Genomic DNA, 20,415 nt, shown 5'->3' with positions numbered 1-20,415 from the left:
GGATAACTTTTATCACACACTAATAAGCGGTCATCAAATATGTGCATGGGCTTTGATCTATTCTATAGCTCTACATTATGAACCAATATATGCAGAGAGCAGCGCCTACTTAACTAGATATTTGTGTCACTTTAAAACAGCGATGCCAGTTTTAATTATAAAGGCAATCCCAAAGCTCTTTCATTATTAACCCAGCATTGAAATCCAGCATTTCTTCTTAGGTTACTGGCTATAGCCCTCCACTCTGTGTGTTTGTAAAAGAAAGAAGGCCAAACAGTTTGACATTTAATAGACAAGCTCATTTTAGCTAACCTCATTTGTGGCATGATGCAAAAGGAAATTAGCTCATTTCTACTTTTTATTAATGTGATAACTATGTTCGCTAATGTTTCCCGTTCCAGTTGAGTATCTCTCTGCCTGTAATATTGCTACAACAGGCTGGTGATGTTGGGTGATGAGAAGGAGGAAGGTTTTGTAAAGTTGGACAGTAAGATGAAGAAAAATTATGTCTTAGTATGCTTTTCTGAGTATATCATGGGTATCATGTCTTTAGGAACACCTTCATTTGTCATAAAGACAGATTTAGATCAGTTAGAGAGCCACAAACAACAACAACGACATTAACTAACTAACTAGCATAGTAGCAAGCAGCTGATTGGATGGCAGCCTATTATGATATTATTTTATTTCATTAATTTTATCCAATAGTCTTATTAGTTTTAACAATATTTTTCTTTCGTCCCTGAATGACTTATTGTCATGCTGATATATTTTATCCTAAATGAAAGTAAACATTGTGATATATGCGGTCGAATGCATATGTTTAAGTGCACATGGTTAAATTATGTTTTGATGGTTTTCTGTGTGAAAATAAGTTATAATAATAACATATAATAACACATCCGCTATGGCAGTGGTCTCCAACCCTGGTACTGGAGAGCTACCTTACTGCAGTTCAGTTCCAACCTGTATCCAATAAGCTTAGTACTTAACTCTAATACATCTGATCCAGCCAGTCAGGAACTTGGGAAGAGTAAGTTAAGAGTGATTAGCTGGAGCGGGCATGGCAAATTTTGGTTGGAACTAGGCTCTGCAGGAAGGTAGCTCCCCAGGACACGTGTTAGAGACCACTGCTCTACACAGAACACACTTCTGCACATTTTAATGCACATCTACTGTTCATTTTCTTAATTTAACATATTAGAAAAAATAGAATAAAATGTGCCTGGTGCAACAGTTATGGCACATTTTGTAGTTTTATTTTTTTTAACATGTTAAACTCAGTTAAAAAACAAAAAAGGAATTTTGCTAAAATTTAAAACAAGTCATATAATTTGGCTGGTGTTATTTAAACCTTTGCATGTGACTATATTATGTATTCAGAAAAGTGTTGCACTAGTGTTTCCACACCACCCATTCATAGGTGTTTTCCAAGCTTTTTGAAGTCAAGCTTAAGTTCACTATATAAATTTTGGTTAAAGCTAGAACAGAAGGATCTTAAGGGAACTTTATTCTGTTTTTTTTGTTTACTTTCCATGTGAGGTGCTCTCATTTAAAAGCTAGGGATGTGCTGATTTTGCAGAGCTGTCACATTCAACAGAAATAATCCCTGAAGTAGCCAGATATTCTGTTGGACAGGGTTAATGTTGGCAAAACAACCATGTGAGCATGACTCTTTAATTAAAACCAGTGGAGCCCTGGTTTTGTGATGGGTTTGACTAAATTAGACGTGAGGACTATGAGGGATCACCATGTCTGGATTAAAAATGAGGTATGTTTTCAGTTAGAATGGCAGTAGTCTTTGAGGCATGACCACAAATCCGGACTGTCTCTCATTGCCTGAAAAGGCAGAAGAATGTGCCTGGTGATCCCCAGTGTCTTTGGAGTGGCTTACTGTAAACTCATTCTTGCAGGCATACATGGGCCACTCTCTTGTGTAAATAACTCCGCTCGGGTCCGAGAGCATTTATTAGCCTCGTTCCTGTAAACTGCCCTGGAAAGTCTCAGTGCTAATGCTAATAAAGTGGCATTACAGTATTCTGAAGAAGGTGGTGCAGATCAGTACTGTTCGGTGTTTTGCAGCCTCAAAATGCAAGTTACTGGAGTGTAAATTAGACAGAAGTACTTACTCAGGGCTAGGGCTGCACAATATGGACAAAATGTTAGTGTTGTGTCGATACTGCTATGATATATTAAAGTGCACTGGTAAATGAATACACTGGCAAAAGAGATGCATTGAATTCACTTGAAGTGCACAGTATTTCTACTATAATTAAATATTTGACATCAACACAGTTATGTCTTTCGGTTTACCTCCAATGCTAAAGCAAGTAAAAGTACTGAAATGTTAGCAGGACAAACATTCAGTTCTCTTTCCTTTATGTAAGATTAGTATTTTGTATTTTATGTAGGTCAGTATTTTGTTGCATGTCCCTTCTTTTGAATGACAGTTTCAAGTCTTTGAGACATGGAGTGCAGAGTTTGCACAACTGATGCTCAGCCAGGCTTCTTGGAGTGGTGGTCTCTTTCCAACACTTCAGTACATTTTTTACACTTGATTTTGGATTTTGAACACTTTATTATCTAGAGACATTTTTGTACATTCAATTCAATTTTCAGTTCAAAGTATAATTCATAGTATTGATAAATCATAATATAGCTGGAATTATGTACGTTTGCACATGATAAAGCAATTTTTTTTAGTGCATTAATAAATAATTACATTAAATTACAAATAATTACATTAAATAAAAGCAAAACTACTTTTGAGCACTATACACACTTAAAAAAGATGATTCTTTAGTAAAGAAATGGTTCTGTATAGAATCATGCACGCTCAAAGAACCCTTTGCATGATTAACAGGTGCTTCACATCACAAAAGAGTTCTTCAGATTGATGGAGAATGGGTTCTATATAGTACTATATAGGGTTTTATACAGCACCAAAAAGGCTTTTGCTGTCGTTACAAGCTTGACATTATAATATTAGAAGAACCATTTTTGGTGCTATATTGAACCCTTTTCACAATGCAAAGAACCCATTAATAATGCAAAGGGTTTCTGAGTGTTCAAGGTTCTATATAGAACTGTTTTCTTTGCTAAGGAACCCTTACGTTTGGCACAAATTGTGTCGACACATTCTATACATATGAAAATGATGTCCACATTTGCACCAAAGAAAGTCAGTGAATTACTTTTTCAGTATAATGTGACCAAGGTGCCAAAGCTAAATAAGAAATGAATCAGTTTGCTCCAAATCAGTGTTTTATTCTGTCGCTGCAGTCGATGGCAAAGGTTGGGAGAACGTTCCATTGACTGCTGTGGTATTCTGCCATCACTGCTGGCAGTGGCAGAATTTTTGTGTCACTTCTCCATTGATTAACGTCAAATATATATGTTTCTGTTCTTACACTCCAACATAACATTCCCAAACCAGTTAATTCTGTTCCTTTTACATCAGCTGTACATCAGTGGTCACCAGCCCTGGTCCTGGAAATTTACCTTCCTATCAAGTGTAGTTCGAACCACAATCTGCCACACCTGCTCTAGCTAATTAACATGTTCGGAAGCCCTCGACTGGCTGGATGAGATGCATTAGTGCTAGGTAAGGTGGGGGGGCTGCATGTTGGATGCAGGTTGGAACTGAACTCTACAGGAAAGTAGATCTCCAAGAGGAGGGTTGGTGACCACTGCAGTGCATAGACCTTTTGTTTGTATTGACATGTTCACACAGAGAAAGGAAGTGACATTTACTGGTTGTGAATCAGTAAGGTGCCCCAAAATATAAGATAGCCCATAATTATTTACCACAGGTTGTTGTGAAATAGGCAGAAGGTGAAATTTGCTTTGTCATTTTGACGTAGTAAAAAAAGCATTATACCAAGCCCGCAGACCACTGAAAACAATGATGCAGCAAGGTTTTATTTAAACAGAAGCTGACTTTGTATTTGTGGGCTTTGGAAGTGAGTAGGCGCATTCTGCTCTTTTGGAGCATCAGATCTCGCTTCTGCATGTCCCCAGGCTCATCTTTGGATTTTTTTCAGAACCTGCAAATTTAAAATATATCCATGGGAAATGCTGCTGCACTACTAAAAACTGTTGTTAACAGTTGTTTAGCAGTATATAGAGGATTTGGACAATAGGGTGAGGCTTGAAATAGGTCAGAAATTATATCAGTATTTTGATTGGCCACACTACAATGACAGCATTAACAGAAAATCAAAATCAATAATAATCTCTCACCAATATAAATTGCACTCTGATTAAGCTCACATTTTTCGCAAGGAAAAAATCGCAGTGCATCAAACAATAAAAAAGCCTCACGCTTGTTTTATACAGTGACAGAGAACACAGTATCACACAGAAAGCTCAGATTCTACATGCTGTTACGTTTCACTCTGGCCAAAATATATGTAAATGAGTTAAAGGGGCCATCACAAACTCTCAAAATGGATCATTACTAATTTCTGCATTTTGCAATATCAGTATTATATGACAGTAATGATTAAAAAACAATATATTGTGCAGGCCTGTTCAGGAAGGTCAGTTTATGTACACAAATGAAATGGAGCTCCATATGGTGCACTCAGTGCATGCTCTTTCGTTCTGCAGCTGGAGTTCAGTCCCTCAGCATGATGTTCTGTGTGAGAATCAGTTGTTTCCTCTTTGTGTGTCACAGGGAAGAAAGGGAGACCCTGGACTTTCACCTGGCAGAGCACCAAATGGAGCAAAAGTATGCATTTCCTTTTCACTCTTTCTTGATTTAGCAGCTCTTTTATTCATGAGTAGCTGCTGATTTAAGGATTTTGTATACGTTTTTTTCTTCCTTGAAATATGTGTAAATGTTATATTACCTGAATGTGCCATGGTGGAATGACATTTAATGGTCACTTCTACAGGGGGACCCTGGGATATTGGGCCCGCCCGGACCACCTGGCCAAGCTGGTCGAAAGGTAAGAAATCTGATAAGAGCTGCACTATTGTAATATAATGTAATACATATCATATTCTAATGCATCAGTTTTCTGTAAAGCCATTTAACAGATCTAAGGGATATAATTCCAGGTGTTTGAAAGTGTTGATTCAGAATGTGGTCATATTTTCCCAGCAGTTGTCATCATTATAGCTGAAATTCAGCTGGTGCTGAGCTAATGCATGTCTAACTTCACACACTGCACCATAGCTGTTTCTGAAATGTAGCTTCTTGAAGGCTTCTACATGGAGCTATAAGTCTAAGTCTGCAAATGTGCTCCAGGTTTGTGGGTGAGTGATTGCATGCTAGACTGTGTTTGGGTTTTCCACAAAGAGAGGCCCCTCTTTAACCCCTTAAACTCCAGGCTTGTTATCATAACCCTTCAAGGCAGACGCAAATGCCATTTTATCGATCTATTTTTTTTTTTTTGTGTCTGATACAGGGCCCGTCGGGTCCATGTGGTTAAGAGGTTTTATCCCGTGGCTATTAGTCGTTTGCAGTAACTACAAACTAGGAGTGGGCGATATGGGAAAAATTAGAATATCTTGATATTTAGACATTTTCACAATACACAATAAATGTCACAATATCTAGTGTTTTTCTGGTTTCAACTAGCAATGCACTAGTAGTGGCACATTTATAAACTGCTATCAAAAATAACAAGTACAATGATTTTTATCCAACATTTCATATACTGTGCTGTATGAAAGGCCACGTCAAAGTATTGACTTAGTAGCTCAAAATATTGACCTTTTTCATGTAATATTGACTTTATATCTCAGAATAATTACTAATTTTCACAAAATATTGTCTTATTATGTTGAAATAGACATATCTCATAATTATGTACTACATCAGAATAATGTCTTTCTTTGTCAAAGTAATAACTTAGTATCTCATAACTTAGTATCTCATAATAATGACTGATCCTAAATAATTACTTACTATAAGTGCTATAAATTATTCAGTAACTACTGTAAATTATTCAGTAACTACTATACAACTAATGTGTTCAGTAAGTTATACAGTTATGAGAATGAGGATTTGCAGTGTGGACCCACATACGGGAGTTGAAAGGGTTAAATCAGTGCAGAGTGAAATCCCACTAGCATGGACTCCTCTGAGGGAAAGATCACAGTGTAGGGCCTCACATTGGCTGTTTCTTCTCACTTGTTTGGAGCAAAGCCTAACAGGCTCCAGACACGCCGACCCAAACCTGGTGTCCTCAGCTATGTTCTCTGACAAACTGGCCAGTTGGTGACATCATCCCCACTCATGTTCCAAAAGAAGTGTGGGGGAAAATGCCTGTGAAATAGTGTGGTTAGTTTCAATGGCTGTTCCAGTTCTGCCAAAAAGGTAATTCATTACTTCAACAAAAGTGTGTTGAAGTTACTTGATACAAATGTGCACATCATTTCCTCAAGAATAAATATATTACATCAACACAGTTTCATCTTTCAGTTTGCTTATGTTGATGTAAGATATTTTATTCATGTGGAAATGGTGTATACATGTAAAGTAAATTCAAAGCATTACTTCTTTCAGTTGAGATATGTTCACTCACTGATTTTGAAGAATGCTTTCCTTTGGGCCTGAAGTAGGTCATCATTGCTTACGAGTAAATGAGCCAAATCAGCTAATTCAGCGCATTTTGGCATTGATGACTGATGATGTCATTGTCTGTTCGCAGCTGTGGGCCCTTGAGTCAAACTGCTTTGTCATGCAAAAGGCCCAATAAATTGCAGCATTTTGCATGATCAGTACTGCAGTGCAAACTGCAATGTGTCATTTACCCACCATTAGGAGAACTTTCAGTGGTATCAAATAGGAGGCTTGGGCTCATGCCAGCAGAGAAGTCTTTTTAAAAGGGATCGGTCGTGTTTTCAGAGAGCATATTTACAGGCCCCTACAGAACAGATTGAGAGGAAGCGATTGGTTCTGCCAGAGCTTTTTTGACAGCTGGCCTGAATGCTAAAAGACTCAGTTTGGCCTCATTCCTGTTGCTCCTACTCTAACGTCAAGTCTAAGAAAGCACCGTACTCGCTTTAGATGAGGAAAATGGGCTTTTCTGTTTCGAAGAATTTTCTAATTTCGTAGTCAAAGCACTATTTCACATCCAATTTTTTTAAAGCCTGATGCCCGTCCAATGGCGTTTTATAATTATTCTTTTGTGTGTTGTAATGCTAAAAAGCACATGATGACGCACATCACACTGAGATCCATACACGCACTTACTTTTTTTCATTAAGTTTGAATAGGTTCTAGTTAAAATGTATTTGCTCAAAGTTTTGGAGGTGAAATGACTCCCTGAAACATTGTAAAGTAATGGAATTACCTGGCTCCCCTTGCTGCTCCCATGTGTTTTTAATCACAAAGTTGTGGTTGAAGAAATATATTAAGCGCTTGCTGGTGGAAAAATACTTGGAGACGCACTTCTGCTAAATTACTGCTGGAAGCAAACCGCAAGGTTGTTCCATACATGGTCCACATCCAGAGAAGCTCTTATAATGAAAAAAAAAAACCAAAAGCTAAACATACTGTACGTTATAATGAATGAATGGAGTACAAATGTATTTGGCTATATTTCCAGGTGCCAATTAGCTGAAAAACAAATGCTCTTCATTAGCATTTGTGTTTAGCTACGCACAATCCTTCAGGCCTTTTCACACACTTTTCTCATTGGAAAAGCAGATGTCGTCTCTGGCAGTGAGAGACAGTGTTGTGTAATAGGACAAGCGCAGGCTACTATTGTCTGCTATAGCACATCCAAGAGTACAGTGCTGCACACTTTCTTTCATAAAAGAATTGACTGAAGTGTGAATGGCTAAGGTCGTGTGGAGCCAAACGTGACGTAGGGTTGTTGTCTAATTATTTCAGCAGCTTGTGCCATTATTAAAAATGAGAATGGCTTGTTGACATTTGCGTGTGAACGTTCAGTAACTGAATGTCAAACTGCTACAGCATAAAGTTTCATTTGCTACTGAAAGTTCGGGAGCTGTGCTGCACTGATGTGTCATAACCGCTAAGTTCTTGAAGCAGGATTAGGGAAAGGTGGCATTAGTCATTAGGCATTAATGATCATTAGTCAGTGCTAATGCAGAACTAGCTCATAAATCATTCAGATCTGATGCAGTTTCCTTTTCAAACTTGAAAAAGGTAACACTGCACTTTGCTTCATAAGTCATCATGACATCAAACATGATGACATATGGCAAAAACAGTAATAATGGTAATGTGACAGTTATATTACTGAGTAAATTCTGTGACACTTATGACAGTATATGACATCTGCCATGACATCTTTGTAGAATGGCAATGTCAGTGTTATGTAGGAGGTTTCAAGTAAAATGTTGCCAAAAGAAAAATTGGAATTTAGTTGCCGTCTCCGCCATTAATACTGAGATTTGTCATTCCATGCGGATTAGTTATAAACAGGCATCCTGTGGTAAACTGACATCACCCCACCTCCCTATGTAAAACCAATCTCGTCCAAATAGTATGTAAGGCAGCAACAACAAAAAAATAAGGGCAGTACAGTTTTTTATTTTGAGCTTAAAGCTTGAGCCAGAAAAGTACTTATTCACAAAGTTTATGTACAGCTTTGCATTACATGGTTTTCTTAACCAGCTTATAAACTCACTGCACCTAGCCTGGCCGAGGACAGGTGTATTTCTACAAAAAAAACCCTCCCCCCTTGTCTCGTAAGTGGCCTTTCCAAAATGTAAGTGCTGCACTGAAGAAAAAAAAAACCTTAAAATTAATTAAACTTCTAATAATAAGTTCACAGAGCATAAGACTTACTAATAGTTTAATTAAATAAAAACTCTAAGGCAGCCTGGTTGTAACTTAAGTTGTGTGATTTTCCAAGTCATTGAAGTTTTGGCAAGAGTATGTTAAACAGAATTGACACAAATGGATTGTTTCAAGGCCAGTGTACTTGCGTTTACTCATTCCAGATAAAAAATATAAAAAAAAAATAGATTTTCTTTCTTTAGAGACAGAATGGGGCTCTCGAGGCCAATAGATGACTCAAAACCAACCATTAAATGCTGATAACACAAGACGATTTTTCCATATTACTGCTTTCCTGATCTAGGATCAGTTGTGGTTCTTCAAGCTGATCGAAGTCCAACAGCCAAAGCAGTAATAGGTGATCTTGAAGCAGTTGAGTTTACCGAAACAGCTCCTGCCCCTACTGACACTCTGGCCTGTGGTGGGAGTAATCCGGTGGTCCGGGCTCGGGGCCAGAGACATCCTCAGGCTGTGCTGAAAATGGGTAAACACTGTAATGAAGCAGGGTCAGGGCCTTGTCACTGACTAAAACTGTTCAAGCAGAGGAGACAAGAGAAGAGGGCAAGCTGACATGCTGCCCAGTTTCTAGGCGGACAGAGTTAGTGGCCAAGACTTAATGGAAAACGTATAAAAATAGCCAGTGGACCTGGGAATTGGAGTGGTCTTTGGGATGGAAAATCTTAGAGGAGGGCCAGTCCAGCGAACAAATTCTAGAACGCTTTTCAGAAAAAAAACGCAGGTTTTTGGGATGATAGTGATAACCAATAATTCACACCCTGTTGTGGCTGAATCCAGTTCCAGTAATTGGTGAGTTTACTATATTGCATTTTATAACAAGTAATACGTATGTGAACTGTGGTAAATGTAAGACAGGTTAAACAGTGAATAATTATCATTTTTTATAGCCAGGACATAAATCTTATCCAGAGTCACTGTGCCGTTCATTTCAGTTACTGTTTAAAGAGTAAAACTTTACACAAATAGTCACACAAGTAGTCATCAATAACTGGGAAATCATTAAAATTTCCCAGTTATTGGTGACTAATGGATTGGCCGTCAATGTATTATGCACTCTCCAAAAACAGATGTTTTACTTTTAAAACAACACATATTATGAAAAACCTTTTCTTTTAAAAGAGTTTAACTTTTAAACAACACATATTATGAAAAAACCTTTCTTTTAAATGAGTTTCATGCAGTATGGAAACTGCTTGAGTTCCAAAATATACCATTTACTCCTCAATCCATATGGTTCATAATATGGTTCATAATAAGGTTCATACTTTGAAACTAAGCTGCAACAGCCTGGTTTTAAATGTATTCATGTTTACCCTTATCCACGTATTTACCCATATCCACATTTACACATAAATTCAGCCTACAACAGTTTAGCCCTGCCTGTTCATGATTGAGTTGTAAGGAGTGTTTTAGCCTGAATGGCTTTTTGAAAGAGGGAGGCAATCAAAACAGATGTAATTTAAATAAATCAGTCTTAAATAAGCAGTACTTTTAAGGGGTAATTTATTGCTTCTTTGCTGAATAAAACCTCACAAATATGGACCTTTTGGGTGAAAAAAATACATGTGAATATAAAAGTGTAGGACACTCCCATTATACATTTGGAACCCTCTTCTTTCCAGATATGATAATGGTTCCTTCCCTGTGGCTGTATAATTATTGCAGCTCTGCTGTCAGCCGCTCTGAACAGAGTCAACAACACGTGCTGGAGACCTCCATAGGTGTCTGTCTTAACAGATGGGATACAGTTGTCTGCCACTGGCAGCCAACTCACTCCAGCTTCACTCTGCCTGTCACCTGCCTTCAACCTCAGCTTTGTTGCTTTCCTATGCTGTTTATCCAATCATACAATTACCCTCAATCTTTGTCCTTTCTTACGCCAATGATTTAATCCCTTCCCTAATGCATGAGTAGACGTTAAAAGAAAGCTTTTAGTTTCTGGAGGCAAAAAAAAAACAAAAAAAAACAAGCAATGGAAAGCCCCTGGGCTGAGTCAGCAAGTCAGAGGCGAATGACCATTTGGGAGGAAGGAGATACCGCCCCTTTGGCACTGGAGTGCGATGGAACTAGAACAGGCTGCTATTTTGGAATTGGAGACATCCATTCATTGTTTGTGACAGAAAAAGAAGCAAAAAAGTCTGCAAAGAATTAGAGAAGAGTAAGAAAATATAGAAAAATAAGTTTGTTCACAAAATCAGTAGAATATTGAGCCCAGTTTCCATAAAGAACCCTGCATGTAATAATGAATAGTAAGTATTGAGTTTGGCAGTGGAGGCTGAGCCCACTTCATGTTTTAAAATGGCCCCTTGTGAGATTTATTAATTTTATCTTCTTCTGTTGGTGCTATTATTCATAGTTGCTGTAACAAGGTTCTTGACACTAAAATGACTTAAGAACTGATCATAGACTGGGAGTATCGCTATATATCAGCCCACGTTTTCAAAGATATTGACTATTCAGATCAGTGTAAGGGACTACAGCTCATTAGAAGGAGACATTTTGTTTAGATTTCAGTGCAGACTATATCTCAGGTCAGTTTTAAGGTGTAGCGTGTATGCAGCAGATTGTTTAAAGCTTTGTCAGGCTGTTTTAGCGATTCGTATCAGTGCTGATAAAAGTGCAAATGTCAAAGGCAGCTAAGTGCATGTAGCCAGGGGACCATGTTGTTTCTGTCAACTGCACTCAAGGCTGCGATGTTCAGAGCGATCCAAGTCATTAACAACGTCAATTAATCTCTCCATAAGAAAAAACAAAGTGCCAAGAGCTTTAACGGTGTGCTGGGTTTCATTATCCCACACCAGGCATGAAAGTATATAAATATTTTATATCACAGTAATTACTTGGTCTTTCGTCACAGTTTATAATGTTTCCTAAAGGTATGTTATTAACCCCTTAAAATCCCAGGCTTTTTACATACTGCGGCTTATTATTTAGAATCTACAGGGACTTCAGTGCAAACTGGCTGAGCTATTCTTAGGTTATAGAAGTGTGGAATAACTTTGGGCCCATGGCCTATTATGGGGTTAAGGTAAACAAACTTAAAAATAGCAGTACTATGCTGGTAGTTATAGATTATACATGAACAACATATGCCGTAAAATAATTATGAAAAAGATAAAACCGTCTACACAACAGTGTTCACTGTTTATCATTATTATAATAACTGTTTGCAGTTAGGAACCTGTGGCATGGAACATTCTGGCCTTCGGAGAGCTGTGAAGGTGCTCCAACATAAAATAAAGCATGAGCTATACCAGTCAGATCTTAAACTCCCTCAAATAAACTCACATACAGACACTTGCAGTTTAAGGGGTTCACCACACACACGTGCATAAGCGCATACACACACACAAATACTTCCATAAACACTCAGTTGCTTCCTCAGACCACAGTTGCTCCAGATTGTAACGCTAGGGGGCTGTTTTTTCCCCCTGATTGTCTGCAAGACAAAAATTGGCTCCAAAGACCAGGCACATTGGGATGCTCTTTTCCATGGCTGTGCAGTCTGGCCGGCCTGTCTCCCTCTTCACTTTAACTCTTCTCGTGGGACCTTGTTTGCCTTATATAATATATTTCCAGTCTTAAGGGGGTGGACACGGCATTGTTCTTTGTCCTCCTGCAATCAGTTCCAGTGTAGGGATCACAGACTGGCGTGTTTTGCTTTTAAACTGCATTAAGCACGCTGTGTGCTCTTGCTTTGATCCTTGTCCCCCCAGTTGTGCCAGTCTACTATTTATGTTGTTATTTACTTTGAAGAGAGGCCACTGTAATTGTGCAGCCTTTTGTGACCTGTATAAAGGCAGTGTTTAGCAAAGAGATCTAGCCTCCCGGCCTGTTGTCATATCCAGTAAATTGCTCTTGATGGAACAGCTGGCATTGGCATAGTAGCTGCTACGTGGAGTGTGTTTATGCAGATGGTAATCGTCATCGCTGGTGGAATGCTGTGACTTGATACAGCAGTCGTGGCTATGGAGGTCACACTGGCCTGCTGCACTGTTGGGAATTTAAGTAACATTGACCAGTAGGGGGTAGATGATATGACTATATTATACCGTTATTATGATAAGTTGTATCATAGTAAGCTTTTTTTAATATTTGTAAAACATATATATAATTTTCATATCAAAATAACCTTTTTTGAATTAAAATTTTTGTTTTGAAAATACCAGCTGCCTTTTAAATTGCGTGAATGTCATGAACAAACTAATGAACTAATAGAAGTGGTCTTAAAAAACAGTTAAAAAAAGTTGTTCGTTTATTGATTTATTTTAAGGCAATCAGCAAGAAACTAGGATTACTACATGTAAACCTAACTGAAGTTATGAAAAAATAACTGCTACTGAACCTAGCAAAGACAAGATTGCTTTGTAAACATGGCTATTTAGGTGCGCTGGTTGAACAAGCTGTGCTGCTGGCAGATATCATGCCTGTTCAAAAAGCAATTTGTGGTATGGTGTATGTTTTAGGACATCCTCACACCACTGTGTCAAGTTTCACACATTCAACTAAACAGTTCTTGCCCTTGTACAATCAGGCTTAGCTAAGAATATAATTCATTTGCATTATAAGTATAATAAGCATCTGGATGTATCACCAGCAAGATGTTAGGTTTTTTTAAGGGTGAATTGGATGTAGCAATGCACAGTAAAGAAATGAATCTAGCTGAATAGTGTTTTTAATTGCGGGATTACTGTTTTTCTGGTGTATTCTTTCTGTTTCAAGCTATCAAATCATATACTATGAAGAACTAATTAAAATGATCTCTCTTATAGCATGAAAATATTTATCAAAGTTTTGTATTGCATTTTTACTGTAATGTTTTCCAGCTTTGTAGACTGGCATTTTTTTCCTGGCAGTGTAAGTGTAGTCAATCCCTAATATATTTCTCCTTTAGGGTCATTAATCTGGGAGTGCAATGACTTCATATAGCTCCATTAAGTGTATTGTTGTCAGAAACTGCGTGGAAAAATATAGGTTTTAAGTCATTTTTAAAGGCTGCCTTGCTGTTTAAGTAGTAGAAAAAAAGTAAGACTCAGCCAGTAGTTTTATTCCTAACAACTCAAAGTGATGTCCTAAGTAACTTTTCTCATCAGTCTGATTAAAGGCAGGCTTTTTGGCACTCCGAGAAAAAACCAGAGACCTTTCGCAAAAGCCGTCATTCACATCAGCACACAAATGCACTCTCTTCATTACCGTTAGCAGGAAGGTGATTGCCAGTCGTTCTGCCAAGACACATACTGCTGTGTTGCTTGTAAACAAAGATGGAGAAGTTGAGTGTGTTAAGCTTCCACTTGCTCCATCAACTAGGCTTGCCAATATTGGCTCACTTGATCTTCAGTTTTAAGGTGAAAATTTACTACTGCTTTTTTGGGGTTTGGTGGTGACATTTTCACAAGTTCTTTGTAATTCCATTTTCTGTAAGAACCATCAGCTGTGTTGTTGTTTGAAATGCTCCAAAATCATATATGTTTTTTTTTAGCAGTGCACAATTCTTATTAGCTGTTTCTTGTTATTTCTAATTTAATAACCACAACCCATTTGTCTGGTATTTTTGTGCACTGGAACAAGCCTACATGATTCAGTAATGTAATAAATCAATGGCATTAAAAGATGATGACCTCCAGAAGCCCTGAGAACATATGGAGAACCAATTTCAGTTTCCCAAGCACTGGATGACATAACATGAAACTGGCCTTCTCCTGGAAGGTTTAAGGGCCCACTCACCAGCTATTGAGGTTGGAAAGTGGTGATAGCTGTGCTTGTAAGAGAGGAATCTGCTGCTCTGTGCTTTAAGAGCTATTAGATTCTCCGCCGCTTATTACTTTTCCACTGCTGGTTGTCTCCTTTGCTGGAAACATTTGTAATGTACTAGGCCTTGTTCAGGTCTGTTTTGCTGTTGGAAGCCACATACTGAGCTCTATAGGAGTTCTTGTTAAAAGAAGCATGGATGCTGATTGTCTGGGACTAAGTTACCAGTAAATGACTCAAGTCATTTAGTGGGCTTTGTGGTGATAACTGATACTCCTGCAATGTGAAAAAGATCTCACAATTCAAAGCAATAGTAGCTCCCTGTGTGGACCGTTGCTTTGCACAGAGGTGCCTGTGGTGCTTTTGATGATGTGTGTTATTAGATCGTGTCCTGTATAAGAAATTGCCATTGCTAAAACAGTCCTTCACCATCACCATGGTTTCTACTCTGAGGTCCATTGTTAGTATCCACTGCAGTGTGCTGGAATGATCTCTCTTGCTCCTTCTTTATCTTATTTGCTCTTTCTCTTTCCAGGGACAGAAAGGTCATCCTGGTCCACCTGGCCATCCTGGAGAGCCTGTGAGTTTTTGATAGCTTTTCACCTTTCTAAGTACAATTTATGTGCTTGTTTTAGGAGAAAGACAGGATCCAACTATTTACGCCTTCAATAACTACAGAGACAGTTTTGATATAAAAGAACAGAGAGGACCCAACCTTGTGTTGAGAGTGCAAGAGGTTAACAACTTGAAGATGTAAATATCTTTAAATGAAGTAATTAAGTATATTCCTTTTGTCCAGTCACCTATCTGAATCTTTGTCAGACTGTCTTTCTCAACATGTCTTTTCTTATTTCATGAATTACGTACTGCACATACTCATTGACACACCCTTCAGTACCTCATTAAATACTGTTAAAAGGCCTGTCAAATTATTTTGTTAATCTGTTTATGCTTAGAATCCTGCATGAAGATAATATTGTCTGCTACGTAAGAACTATATTTGTCATTTTAGTTGAGAGATTGAAAGTTGGATTTGAGTTGGGTAGGTCTATATTGGAAAATCCTTTGAACCAATGAGAATTAGGGCAGATTTTTTTGTCAGCATCTCCTTTCCACAGCTTCATCCCACACAAACCAAACTGGCCTTGTGCCTGACCGACTACCCATGAGAGAACTAGTGAGCTATCATTACAAAAAAAAAAACCTAATAAATAAAACGTGTCTTTAATGCCTACTTTATGAATGATCAGTTCCACAGTTTCACACATGTGAAACAGGGCTTTGGAGAGCAGTTTGTTGATTTTTCTTTTTCTTTTCTCCTTGTCTCCCTCCCTACTATCACTGGATGTCTAAGCTGATGGGCTTAAAGTCCAGGGTGCAAGTCAATTGAACAGTGTTCTCTCTGCATAATCTATTGGCTGGTGTAACTTAGCTGACAAATTTAGTTTAGCTGACACATTTAGCAAATGCAAAAAACTGTTTGGATGATTGGCTAAATTCTTACATTGGCCACTAGCACTCATCTCCATGGTTACTGTAGTCACATCCCAGGTGAATGCAATCTCCCCCAGACTTCTACCAGAAAATAAAAGAAATAATAAATATAATACATTTGAAATATTGCTTAAGATTTTTTATTTCAAATGTTACTTAGTTAATGATTTTCAAGTCACAAATCTTTAGTCTTGTTGAGCTTAATTATTTGCAATGAAGTTGACAGCTCATTTAAAAGGTACATCTTGGCTCCTTTTGCAAGATCCCAGTTTATATTTCCCCACTCTTTTTACTCAGCAACAGCTGGCCATAACTATCAATGTCTAAACATTTTCCCCAGAATGATTCAGAATGGTTACTCAGCATGCACAGTAATGCACACTGGTACATAAATTCCTTCCTTACACAGTAATTGCCTGCGACATACAGAGTGGTTTATACTTTAAGCCATTTCATAGTAATTGTGGGTGTCTCTAATGATCTGACCCTGCTTCTCATATTAATAGAAATGAAGGCCCTTAAACCAGCAGCACATCATAAAAAGAAATTCCTATGACTCTAGCTTGCATTAATTATTTCCATCCAATCAAGCTGTAAAGACTGCCGTGCTGAAAAGAATGAGCCCTTGTTTGTGGCTTGTGACTCTTTCTATATACAGCTTATGCCTACGCGGCAATGCTATTTATGATCGGTCAGAAATAAGAGTAAGATGGTTACCAGTGTTAATGATATACTGCAGAATAAAACCCAATAATTTCAAATTGTAATTATTCCAATAACCATGTACGTTTACTGTCTTTTTAAAGTCACACTGGAAGTAAGAAGCCTATTGCTGTAGCGTCCCTGCAAAGCACACACCAGGACAATGAATGTTTGCACATATTAATCTTAACAGTAAAACAGTAGTAGAGCTGTTGATAATTTTGTGTTTATTTTAAATGTTGTTTTTGGTGTTATAAAGACATAAGAGGTTCAATATAAGAAAAATCTACCAATATAATTTCAATGTATGTTTGATGGACTTTTTAAACATTGTCACTAGAATTTATACCATAGTTTTGATCACTAACATCAGGATAGGGCATGTTGGTAGCACTTTACTTGAACCCTGCTGCATAACTTTGACATAACCCTGCCTTAGACATGTCGTGGGAGATATCATATGCTGTCATGAGTCGATGAGTTCATTCAAATGCTCTTCAGTCAAATGTCACTTGTCACTCACAGTTGCAAAAAAAAAGAATTATAATTATAAAAACAACCAGGTTAAGTAGCTACGTTGGCTGTTCACCTACCCATAAAACTATACATTCCCTCTGAACTATACTCACCCATACTTACCTGATTTTTGTTCCACCCCAGCTTCATGAGATCCATGAGCTCACGTGAACAACTTCTCTGATTTCCTCTCTCACCCAACATAAAAATTGCATAATAATTAGTTATACCTGAGAATTTAATTATTTACTATTAATTTTTTTTTAATCCTGACATCAGTGACAGATCCATTGTTTATAAACATTTTCAAATATTCTAGCCCTACTTTAAAGCCATAGTCTGTCTTTCACAAAACTACTAATAGCCAACTTAGCTGTTGAAATGCTGCTAATTTCATAGAGCTTACTATAGTGGCATTTTTCATGCTTAAACTTACAGTCTTCAAAGACCACTTGGAGTGCCGTAGACCGTAGATTTGACCAGCAACTGAAATAATGCCTAGTTGTTTTCTTTGAAAGATTGAATGAGCAATAAAACATTCCACTGTCTTTCTTCATAACTTGCTCATAAAAAAACCTGTGTAGGACCCCTGGTGCTCACCTGTGGTTCTATGGTACTGCCATACATGCGTCTGTGCTCTTTATAGGCCTCCCAGTGTCTGAATTAAATCATTCAGCACCAATTTTTTAAAAATAAATCACACACCACTGTAGATCTACACTGATTTTAGCAAATCTTACACAAGGTGATTTAACATGTTGTGCAGTAGTATTATCAACCAGCATATCACACTAATATTGATCAGAATCAGCATTTGCAGGAGTTGTAAAATCAAATTGTTTCCATTTTTACCTCAAATCATATCGGCATGTTTGTAACTGACTGCAGGAGACTCAAACACAGTGGTGTCCTGTGATGATATCTGTAAAAACAGACAAAAGTGAACCAGTCAGATTTGTTTGTTAATCATGGAAATGACCAGTCACATTGAAACTTGCATGTGATGTTCTTCTTAGAATAAGAAATGTAAGTAAATGTATGCAGAGATGCATCTTTAGAAGTCAGTATACGAAAACAGCCTGGTAAAAGTCACTATATATTGTGTATATGTGTGTACACCCAACTACACCACTGCATCAAGCATTATGGCATCTGTCATGACAATTACTGGAAATGGTAACATGACGCTCTTATACCACCGGACATAATCTGTCATTATAACTCATGACAGCGTATGATATCTGCCATGACATGTTTATGGCATGCTTATGACAATCCAAAATGGGAGACATTAATACTGATGATACATTAATTGTGATGAATGTATCTTTTCTTCTTTCTCTCCACCATCTTCCCTTCTTTCTCCACAATTTCTACAGGGGGAGCGAGGGCCTGATGGAAGTCCAGGTGCCAAAGGTTATCCTGGCAGGCAGGTGCAGTAAATCTCCTGTTGTGCTGCTGCCTCGTACAGTAGTCCTATAAATGTATGTGCTAAGAAGTTCAGTAGGCAGTCTGTCAGGGAGTCTACAGGAGGCCCAAAAAAGCCTTGAGTCTGCTAAAGTCTCTAGCTTATTTGACATGCTCAGTCCTTAGAAGCCTTGGAAGCCTCCTGGGAACATAAAACTAGGAAAACACTTAAAATACAAAACACTGTTGTATTTGTGGGTTTAGCGCTGCCCACAACAGGTATAATCTTCTTTTAGGGGAGCCTAAGGCATGAATAACATTCTGCGTGCTGGAAAAACTTCATTTGGCACATGACTGATGTCTTGCACACACAGCTGAGCGTAATTGCAAAGGCTGGGCATTATAAATCCCACTCTGCTTCTTCCTCTCTGTCTCCAAACTCCACACATCTGGCAGAGCAGCTCGGGCTTGGCCACTGCTGAAATGTTTATGATAGTGGGGAATCACAAATCTGGACCTTTCTGCTGCCTTCATCATTAAAGCCTGCTTTAGAGAGCCCAGCTGGAACTTTGACGGCTGATGGTAGTTTGAGCACCCCCATACTATCTGCAGATCGGCCATCACTGTTCATTATATTATTAACGGAGTAATATACTGATTATTTTGGTGATTTTATAAGGTAATCAGAGTTTAAGGTATGTAAACACTGTCAGATTTAAATCCACTCCACAGTTCATACAGTTCATATATGGAAATTAAGCTGCAGAAATAGCCCATTTTATTTATTTTGTTTGTGTGATGTCACAAAAACCAGTGCATTTACATATACCCGCATATTCAGCCTACAGGAGTTCAATTCTGCCCATTTAAAGTTGAAGTTAAAAGGAGTGTTTTAGCCTAGACTGCTTTTTAAATGATGCACAATGGAGGACAGATAATCAGAACACAAGCAACTTACATATATAATGTACATATATAAGTCAGAAAGTCAAAAGTGCACAGCAAAATGTAGGACCTGGTCCCTTTACAAAAGACTTTATTAAAAAATAACAAAAATACAGTTTTGCAAAAAAAAATCATTAAACAATCATTACTGACTTATTGAGTATGTAAGTTTTTTTTTTTTTTTAGTCTTGTAAATGTGACAGCCCTTACAGCATTGCAAGCGTAGATGCACTGTAAGACAAGCTGCAGTTTGGTCCACGCCAATGCCAACACACCTTATCAGCACATTTGAAATAAAGAACAGATGCAGTGATGTCTTTTTCACTTCAGTCAGAGTTCACTTGATCCCTGTAGGCTGCAATCAGTGATTTCACCTCCAGTTGGCAATTACAAAAGATTCATCATGGTTGCTATTAACTACAACATTTCACAACCTTTCAGAGCTCCAGTTATTTACATTATGGCATGCGTAGAGTGCTCTGAATCGGCCCCATTACTGGGCCATTTCAATATTTGCTTCTTCTAAATATTTGAAAGGATGTTGTAGGGAACTTTGAGCGCTGTTGATAGGAAGTTATGGAGATGAGAGTCCAGCTGAAACAGAACACGTTGTTTTCTACTACAGCAGAGCTGAGAGACAGGGACTTCGGCACGGCTCACTGCTTCATCAGCGCTGCCATTCTGTTCCTCATTATAACATGCTTGGATCCTCACTGGCATTGTCATGCTTCGTTTGTTCTCAGCCAGCACCCTTATAGGCTTCACATGTCAAAACATCTGATAGATATGGTTAAAATATAGTTTTGGAAGATGTACATAGT

General features: G+C 38.0%; 1 protein-coding gene across 1 annotated transcript in view; it reads left to right on the top strand.

Moving 5' to 3' along the window:
- col27a1b (collagen, type XXVII, alpha 1b) overlaps window positions 1-20,415 on the top strand; it is a 115,349-nt gene that overhangs the window by 40,980 nt on the left and 53,954 nt on the right. Inside the window, exons 6-9 of the mRNA XM_036598416.1 lie at window positions 4,679-4,732; window positions 4,899-4,952; window positions 15,066-15,110; window positions 18,622-18,675. Of these exons, the coding sequence (XP_036454309.1) occupies window positions 4,679-4,732; window positions 4,899-4,952; window positions 15,066-15,110; window positions 18,622-18,675 (207 nt within the window). The remainder of the gene's footprint in view (window positions 1-4,678; window positions 4,733-4,898; window positions 4,953-15,065; window positions 15,111-18,621; window positions 18,676-20,415) is intronic.

This window comes from Colossoma macropomum, unplaced genomic scaffold (genome assembly GCF_904425465.1).
Source record: "Colossoma macropomum unplaced genomic scaffold, Colossoma_macropomum, whole genome shotgun sequence".
NCBI lineage: Eukaryota > Metazoa > Chordata > Actinopteri > Characiformes > Serrasalmidae > Colossoma > Colossoma macropomum.
Note: the sequence above shows the minus strand (reverse complement) of the source record. Positions and strands in the feature narration are given on the sequence as shown.